Below are 9497 nucleotides of genomic sequence, written 5' to 3' on the forward strand. Positions count from 1 at the left end.
GCCCTTGCACCTACCATCCAAGTAGCTAGGATTATAGGTGTGAGCTACTGTACCCACCCCTGGAAATCATTAAACTTTGATGCCAAATCTCTAATAATTTTCTTTTTTTTCATGGATTGAATATTATAATTTATCATAAAAACTAAAGAGTTAAAAAAATTTTTTTTGGTTGGTTGTGGGGCCTGTACTCTGAGACTGGGTGCTGTCCCTCAACAATTCAGCTCAAGGCCAGAGGTCTACACTTGAGCCACAGCACCACTTCTGGCTTTTTCTGCTTATGTGGTGCTGAGGAATTGAACCCAGGGCCTCATGTATACAAGGCAAGCACTCTACCACTGCGCCACCTTCCTAGCCCCAAGAGTTACTTTTTTTTTTTTGGGGGGGGGGGGGTCCAGTCCTGGGGCCTGAACTCTGAGCTTGGGCGCTGTCCCTCAGCTCTTCAGCTCAAGGCTAGCACTCTGCCACTTGAGCCACAGCACCACTTTTTGCTTATGTGGTGCTGGGGAATCGAACCCAGGGCCTCATGCATACAAGGTAAGCACTCTACCACTGAGCCACCTTCCCAGCCCCAAGAGTTAAGTTTTTTGATTCATAGATTCTTTTGTTTTTTGTTTCTTTGAGACATGGTCTCGCCTTGTAACACTAGCTGGCCTAGAGTTCAATGTAGCCTAGCTTGGAATGGGCCTCAAACTTTTTATGTGTGTTCCAGTCCTAGGACTTGAACTCAGAGCCTGAGCACTATCCCTGAATTTTTTGCTTAAGGCTAGTGCTCTACCACTTAAGCCACAGCTTCACCGCCATTTAGAAGAGATAAAGAATCTCACACTTTCCTGCCTGGGCTGGTTTTGAACTATGATAGTTAGGGCTCAGCCTCCTGAGTAGCTAGGATTTCAGGTGTGAGCCACCAGCTCCCAGCCAGCCTCGAACTTTTTTTTTTTTTTTTTGGTCCGGTTGTGGGGCCTGAACTCTGAGCCTGGGCGCTGTCCCTCAGCAATTCAGCTCAAGGCTAGCGCTCTACCACTTGAGCCACAGCGCCACTTCCAGCTTTTTGCTTATGTGGTGCTAAGGAATCAAACCCAGGGCCTCAGGCATGCAAGGCAAGTGCTCTACCACTGAGCCACCTTCCTAGCCCTATAGCCTCAAACTTTTGATCCTTCTGCTTTAAATTCTGAGTGTTATAATATAGCTTTGAACTTAAATACTTGTATATTTTTTACTTTCTCTTCTTTTTAATGATATAGCTGCATATTCTTCTAAACAACACTCACTCTTGGCTTTAGGGTCTTGGTGTCTGCCCCATTAGCAACTGAAATAATCTGTATAGAGTAGTCTCCTTTTATTTACCAGAGGTAAATAAAGATGCTCCTACTCAAGATGCTTCTACTCCCCAGTGGATGCCGGACACTTCATATGCTTGTATTTACACTGATTAGGGAGATGGCTACTAAGTGACTAATGAGCAGTAGCATATATTGAGTGGATGCACTGAACAGAGAGGACTCCCTTTCTGGGCTAGATGGAGCAGAGGCTTCTAAATTTCTTTGTTACTCACAAAAATATGCAGTTTAAAACTTATGAATTGCTTATTTCTAGACTTTTCTGTTTAATACTTTCATATCAAGGTTAACTGAAGCTAGGAAACAAAACAGGATGGGGGGACTACAATAATTCCTCTTTTACATTTTCATGGTGTATATGTATTTTTAGGGGATAAGGGGGCCTGGTCTTGGGGCTTGAACTCAGGACCTGGGTGGGCTCTGTCCCTGAGCCTCTGTGCTCAAGGCAAGAGCTCTACCACTTGAGCCACAGCTCCACTTCCAGGATTTTGTGTTTACATGGTACTGAGGAATTTAACCCAGGGGATCAAAATTGAACCCAGTGCATGCTAGGCAAGTACCACTAAGCCACATTCCCAGCCATCATGGTATATTTCAAAAATACTTTTCATTGGAGACTTTCAGAAACTCACAGCAGCTGATGATAAAACTGCTCAAGTAGAAGATTTTCTGCAGTTCCTTTACGGTGCAATGGCTCAGGATGTCATCTGGCAAAATGCCAGTGAAGAACAGCTTCAGGATGCCCAGTTGGCTATCGAACGAAGTGTGATGAACCGGATTTTCAAGCTTGCTTTCTATCCTAATCAGGATGGGGACATACTTCGTGACCAGTGAGTACTTTGTGTTGAACTACATAGATGTATGGGTAGTCCTGCATTTGAGGCAAGCTATGCCTGTGTTTTGATATCTGACAGTAAAGAGAAATAGCTCAGTTACTAGTTTTCACTCATCAGAGTTGCACTATCAAGAATAATACCTATTTTCAGAGATGTCAGACTGAAATGTTTTTGATTGAATTGGGGTCTTGAGCCACACCTTCAGTCCTTTTGATTTTAGCTTATATTTCAGAAAGGCTTTTATACTTTTACTCAGGCTGGCCTTAGACTATACTCTTCTTACATATACTACCACATTTGGCTCTTTTTGTGTGTGCCAATCCTGAGATTTGAACTTAGGGCTAGGCACTGTCTCTGAGCCTCCATGTTCAAAGCTAGCGCTCTACCACTTGAACCACAGTGCCACTTCTGTGAGATAAGGAGTATTACAGCCTATTGTACCAAGGCTGGCTTTTGAACTGTGATCCTCAGATCTCAGCCTCCTAAGTAGCTAGTAGCTAGGATTACAAGTGTGAGCCTCTGGCTCCCGGCTTGGTCCCTTTCTTTAGTACCATCTGCCACTTGTTGAGTTATACTTCTCAGCCCTGCAGAATTGACATTTGGAGCCAGGTGGTTCTTTGCTGTGGGGTATTGTTCTGTACAATGTTTTGTTTTTTTTTTCCCAGGATTATGATCTTTTTTTAATAAGTTTTTTATTATGAAAATACTGTACAGAGGGGTTACAGTTATATGAGCAAGGTAATGAGTATATTTCTTATCAAGCATTGTTGCCTCCTCCTTTGTTTTTCCCCTACCATCCCTTTCCTCCCACCTCCACAATTGCATTCCCCTCCCCTACCCCCAGTTCTGTCCAGTGTTTAGCAGATTCTCTCCCGTTCTTGATGACAGGTTTGTGTGATCATTTGGTAAGTTTCATCATTTTCTACCCTCCATGAGAGAGGAAATGATACTTTTATTCATGATGTCAATGTCATAGTACATATGCTTATTATATATTTAACGGAATTGTTACTTATTTGAATATCAACAGATATGTGGAATTGTATAGTTGGTGAGTTATGCATTAATAAAGCTACTTTAAAAAGTAATCCTAGGGGGTAGGGATATAGCTTGTGGTAGAGAACAAAAAGACCCTGAGGTTAGCCCCCAGTATTTTAATGAGTTTAATGAATAGTCATTTCAGAAAAATAGTCTGGAATAGTAACATTGGTTACTTTGGGGTATTGAGAGAATAGATGAGATACACAGTTTTTCTGAGTACTGTTTCTGTTTCAGTTAAAGTTGTTAGCATGCTTCCCAGTACTAACAGTGGCTTGCTTCATCCAGTGACTCTTGAGGCTCATTAAGTAAGCCCTCAAGGGAAATTACTAAGTGATTTATATGTTTATTTGTTTTTTTTTAACCGATTTTTGTTCTTCTTTTTGGTTGTGCTGGGTATGGAACTCAGGGCCTCACACATCTAGACAAATGCTGTTCTACTGTGCCATACTCCAGCCCTACAGAAATTTTAGGAGGTTTGGGATCACTGCAACCTGCCTTCTTAGGTGTGCACAGCCTTCCAGGTCTGTTTCTCTAGAGCATCAGGTGCAGGATAAAGAGTTGGGAATTTAGTGCAGAGAGTACCTTCTTTCTGCCCATTTCTCTATGGCATTTCTACAGCCTTAACAGAGTGTCTGTCAAGAGCAAACCAAGTGTCTGCATAGAGCACTGGAAGCCAACAAACATAGTTTGGCCCCTTCTCAACTGAGGCAGTTCCTTACCTTTTTAATCCTAATTATCTCATCTACAAAATGAGGGGTTGGACAATGATAGAGTTCCTTCTATACGTAAAATCTCAAGTCCTCTTGCTTTCCTCTCACTGTTTGCCTTTCCCCTCACTACTGTTGTCTCCTGAGTGGTATGTCCTCACTGGGGGCCATCCCAACCCAGGAGAGGAGAGCAGCGCCCCCTCAGCTCACTCAGCATTTCTAAGATACAGGAAGGATCTCACTGTATAGACCAGTCTGACCTTGAGTTTGGGATTCTCCTGCCTCAGCCTTCTGAATGTTGGGATTACATGTACCAGCATGCCTAGATAAATAATAAGGTGGGTTTTTGTTTTGCTTTGACAGGAAAGAATGCGGTTAAGAGAGGGTCATAGGTGTAATTATAATCTGTATCTAGAAATGTCTAAAATGTGTTAACTGGTTTCAAAAATGTCAATTATGACTATGTATCTTTGTTTTCTGAAATGTGTATTTACATTTACATTTTGGGGGTTTTTTCAGGGTTCTTCATGAACATATCCAGAGATTGTCCAAAGTGGTAACTGCAAACCACAGAGCTCTTCAGATACCAGAGGTAAAGTGGGTTTATGTGGCGCGGGCTACAGGAATATTACATTCATGCTTTGTTAGAGAACTAGAGTTCAGTAAAACAGAAAATCCCAATTGCACAACTGTTTTTTGTTTTGTTTTGTTTTGTTTTGTTTTGTTGGGGGGGTCCAGTCATGGGGCCTGAACTCTGGGCCTGGGCGCTGTCCCTCAGCTCTTCAGCTCAAGGCTAGCGCTCTACCACTTGAGCCACAGTGCCACTTCTGGTTTTTTTCTTTTTGCTTATGTGGTGCTGAGGAATCGAACCCAGGGCCTCATGCATGCAAGGCAAGCACTCTACCACTGAGCCACCTTCCTAGCCCGTTTTGGTTCTATTTTTATTGTTGTTGGTTTTTGGTTTTTTGTAGGTCCTGGGGCTTAACTCTGGGCCTGGGCGCTGGCCTTCAGCTCTTCAGCTCAAGGCCAGCACTCTATCACTTGAGCCACAATGCTACTTCCAGTTTTCTGGTGGTTTATTGGAGATAAGTCTCACAAACTTTCCTAACTGGGCTGGCTTTGAACTGCGATCCTGAAATCTCAGCCTGCTTAGTGTTAGGTTTTAAAAAGAGGTTGCTGAGTAAGAACCACACCATGCACATTGTATTCAGATAAGGGATAGGTTTATTTAGTAGACCTGCTGGGACCAGGCCAGGTTGGCTCTCCCCGCGGCTGGCAAAGAGTGCGTCTGGCCTTGGGCTAGGCCTTATCTAGGGTAGGGGTGGAGTAAAGTGTGGCCAGGTAAAGGGAGGTGGGACCAGGTGAGAGAAAGGTATGGCCACATCAGATCCAGATGTGACCTCAGTGGATGCAGATGTGACCTCTTCCAGGTGTGCCAGTTGCCTAGGTAACACAGGTACTGGATGGGGTCTGCTCATTATCCAGGAGTGGACCTTGTACACTTAGTAGCTAGGATTGCAGGCATGAGCCACCGGTGCCCAGCTTTGTTCTGTTTTTAAATGCAAAACAAATTATGTAAAAGTTGAAATGGGATTTAATGTTTGGTGGAAGGGGAAGAAAATGCAGTGCAGTTTTACTGAAGAAAGGGAAAAGCCACTACCTCCTGACTGGGCGGTGGCCAGGATTGCTGCGCATGTTGCTGTTGGATTCATGATGCATATCTTCTGTTGTCTCATTTAGGTGTATCTTCGGGAGGCACCGTGGCCATCTGCACAGTCAGAAATCAGGACAATAAGTGCATACAAAACCCCCCGGGACAAAGTGCAGTGCATCCTGAGAATGTGCTCCACCATCATGAACCTCTTGAGCCTGGCCAACGAGGACTCCGTGCCCGGGGCAGATGACTTTGTCCCCGTGTTGGTGTTCGTTCTCATAAAGGTGGGGCCTTTACCAGTGTCAGTCGAAAAGTGTGGCATCCTGAGCAGGCTGGCACAGAGCTTCACATGGGTTTAGAGTCTTGGGCTCCTTTCTGTAACCAAGAAAGATGTCTAATAGCAAGGTGTGTTCTGATCACAAAGTTAGGGTTTATGAAAGAAAGGATGTGAGGCCTTTTTAGATGACTGTTTCCTGCTTTTACTTATTGATTTTAAATATAATTTTATTATTACTTTTTATTTTTGTGGTACTGAAGAATGGAACCCAGGGCTTCATGCATGCTAGGCAAACACTCTACTGCTACATTCCCAGCCCCTGTTTTTTTCTGTTTAAAGCCCCTGTTTTTGCTTTTTGTATTTTGCCTCTGTCCTTGGCAGGACTTAGCGTGTGTGGCTGAGTAAGACAAGAGGGCAGGCTCTGTGCTGGACCGTGCCCCACCTTTCACAGGCCCCTTTAGTGCTCGCTGGACAGACCAGCAGGTCAGCACTCACCTCTCCCTTCATCTGACTTCTTTGTAATCACACATAATTATCATTCATTCATTCATTTATGGTGCTGGTCCTAGGACTTGAACTCAAGATCTGGGTGCTGTCTCTGAGATCTTTTTGCTCAAGGCTAGCACTCTACCACTTGAGCCAGGAATCGAACCCAGAGCTTCATGCATGCTAGTCAAGCACTCTGCCACTAAGCCACATTCCCAACCCTGTCTTTTCCTTTGACTGTAAAATTAAAGTTTTTTCAGTTTTCTTTGAAGATTTATGAGTGGCCATGGAGTTGGAGTGCACACTAACGCTCAGTGAGGACAGTTGCATTACTTGCTTGTGTGAGACACACACACTGCTCTGTTGCTGGCTGCAGTGTGCTTGGCATGTGTCTCACTAGTTCTTAGTGTTGCTGATATTTCTACCACTGGAACTTGGCCTGGAGGTCGAATCTTAGCACATTGGCTGTCAGTTTGTCTTTCTTGCTATAGAAAGACCTGTAATCGGTCTGGTCCTACTGCAGAGCTAGTTTAAGCTCATTTTAAGGCAAGGGCTTTGACTTGTTCTCCCAACCATTTAACAACCTATGTCCTTTGTCTCCACATTAGAAAAAGAAGAAGCAGGAGATGGTTTGTGTTCCCTCTTGCTATAGAGGATGCATTACCTTTTTAAAGTGTTTCTTTCTCAGCTGGGTCTACCCACATTTAACCAGTTATAACCCAGTTTGTCTGCAGCATTTATTTGCTTGCCTAACTTTTGCCTCCAGAGGGATCAGAAAGATTAGTGTCTTAACCGAATAGAAAGCTGTAGGTAGAATAGCTAGGATTAGAACCAGTCTACCTTCCCAATATACTGTTACTACTGGTAGTATTGTTTACAAATTACTTCCAAAAGGTAGTTTGGGGATTATTGTCAAAAGGATGTGTGGGCTTTTTTGTTCATAAAAGAACAGGTACTTAGGTGATTTGGGCACAGCACTTGTGCAATTGGCTCTTTATTTACTTCTCTAGGCAAACCCACCCTGTCTGCTGTCCACCGTGCAGTATATCAGTAGCTTCTACGCCAACTGTCTGTCTGGGGAGGAGTCCTACTGGTGGATGCAGTTCACAGCAGCTGTGGAATTCATTAAAACCATTGATGACCGGAAGTGACCAAGACCCAAACCCACCACCACAGCCAATTGTTAGTCTGGCAAACAATCCCCTAAGAACATGTAGCCGCTGCTTTGAAGGCTGAAGATTGTTTTTGTATAATATTGTACAGCATTCAGACATTTTAAAACAGATCTTTACTAAACAGATTAATGTGCTAACAAGCAGGCTCTTTTTTCTTTGGGCTCTTCTCCTTTGTGATAATGCGTACTTTATCCCCTTGTCCCACATAGAGAATATTACTCAGAAGGGGACCAACATTGAAGAACAGACCAGACTCTCTTAGGAAATTTCTAGATCTCCATATGGATATCCCATTCTTTTATTTTCAAAAAGAATAGTACACCTCTTTTAATATGCATCAAATGGAAGGAAGATTCCATCTGCACTGAGGATTAGAACAGTGGTATTTGTGGCATTATCTATAAATACACTCACCTCTAAGTTGAGAAGCTAAGAAGGAAATGTAAATATAATATATATTTATATTTGATGTAATATGGATATCTTCAGATTCTAATAAACAAGGAATATTGCTGATAGTAGGTTGTGACATACCCTCTTGTGAAATGGTTTCCTTGACAAAATTTAAGCTGAGCTTAAAAGCAGAAAACACACAGGAGTATTTATGAAAGTGTGAATCAGTTTATTGAAGTCTGTAGTCATGGTGTCTGCCAAGGAGTGTGGTGCCTAGGCTGGTCTCGCCATGGACGTGTGGAATCCTGCACAGGAGCAGACTTCAGTCCTCACACACTCCATAGGAACAAGCAGTTGCATCTGCCTGCGTTGTGGTACTTCTTCTCTGGATGCTAAGTGTTCCCTAGAAATCCCAAACAGAGCTCCTTGCAACCCTTTAACTGTTCGATAACTTTAATGATTATTCACATTGAATGCACAGATCAGGAATTCAGTGAATGTCATTTTTTTAAAAAAAAAACACAAAACTAATTTGTATTGTCTGCTCTAGTGTTACAAGTTTTACTAGTGATAAACTATTTTAATCAACCATCCTATTCTTATGGAAAGAAATCTATTTTGGCAGGTTTCTGTGCCTTTTTTTCCCTCTTCTGTGTTTCACTATTGGTTTGCATTGCACACCAATAATTAATTAATCAGGACCAGCCTTTGGTGCTGAGCAGCTGGCCAAGGAGACACACCAGAGCTTCAAGCACACACCTGGTACATAGGCTGTCGCTGACCACTTCCCAAGTGTCAGCTTCTTTTATGACAAATGCTGTAGCCCCGTAATTTTGAGTCTTGTTGGCAGCATTTCCAGGCATCTTTAAAGGGACCTGTGAGCACCAGCTTTGAGTAGATGGACACAGAGCTGTCTGCTGTCCGAGATCTGTTTCATAATGCCAAAAGAAGCTGAGTATTCTTCATGCCTCCACCTCTTCTAATTCATTTATTTTAAAGTACCAAAATGGTCATTTTTATAGGAGTGTGGGATGGGGTTTCTGCCTTCTAGGGAGAGATCAAAGTCAAAACTAGTACTGCAAAATGTCCTTTTGAATGTCTGATGGAGAAACGCATAGTCATGAGCTTCATGGGCCATCACTGTCACCCTGCCAGGGTATTAGAAGTCATATGCCATCATACGTACACAAAGACTGTGTAACACGTCTTCTGGAACCTAGATAGGAGTCCATTTTCTTCAGCCTTTGATTCAATAAATCTTAATCAACAGAAGTCTTGGAATACTTGGAGTTCATTGTTATGGGATTTAACTCATAAATCAATGAGATTGTTTTTTTCCCCTTTGCAATGGTAACTAAATATACCCCATGTTATCATTGTGGAAATAAATATGAAGATGTGGACATTGCGCCAAAGCTCTTTCTATGTGGTATACGACTACACTGGAGGCAGGAAGTGGCCTCTACAGTGCTCAAGCTGGTGGTGAGATAGAGATCAGCATGGTACACCTCTGTACTCAGTGCCAGCAGAGGAGCACAGTGCTGTTCCGGGCCAGCCAGCTGTTCCAGGATTTCCCTCTGAAAACCCTGTC

At 43.0% G+C, this 9497-nt stretch overlaps 1 protein-coding gene across 8 annotated transcripts in view; it reads left to right on the plus strand.

Annotated features, from left to right (window-relative positions):
* Gapvd1 (GTPase activating protein and VPS9 domains 1) overlaps positions 1-9178 on the plus strand; it is a 102340-nt gene extending 93162 nt beyond the window's left edge. For all 8 annotated transcript variants that reach the window (XM_070013577.1, XM_070013600.1, XM_070013568.1 and 5 more), the window contains 4 exons: positions 1954-2167; positions 4441-4513; positions 5662-5859; positions 7349-9178. In XM_070013577.1, coding sequence (XP_069869678.1) covers positions 1954-2167; positions 4441-4513; positions 5662-5859; positions 7349-7489 — 626 coding nt within the window. In that variant the 3' untranslated portion in view covers positions 7490-9178. The remainder of the gene's footprint in view (positions 1-1953; positions 2168-4440; positions 4514-5661; positions 5860-7348) is intronic.
* Positions 9179-9497: the final 319 nt, after the last annotated feature.

Source organism: Dipodomys merriami, unplaced genomic scaffold, assembly GCF_024711535.1.
Source record: "Dipodomys merriami isolate MVZ:Mamm:240054 unplaced genomic scaffold, mDipMer1.0.p SCAF_11, whole genome shotgun sequence".
Taxonomy (NCBI): Eukaryota; Metazoa; Chordata; class Mammalia; order Rodentia; family Heteromyidae; genus Dipodomys; species Dipodomys merriami.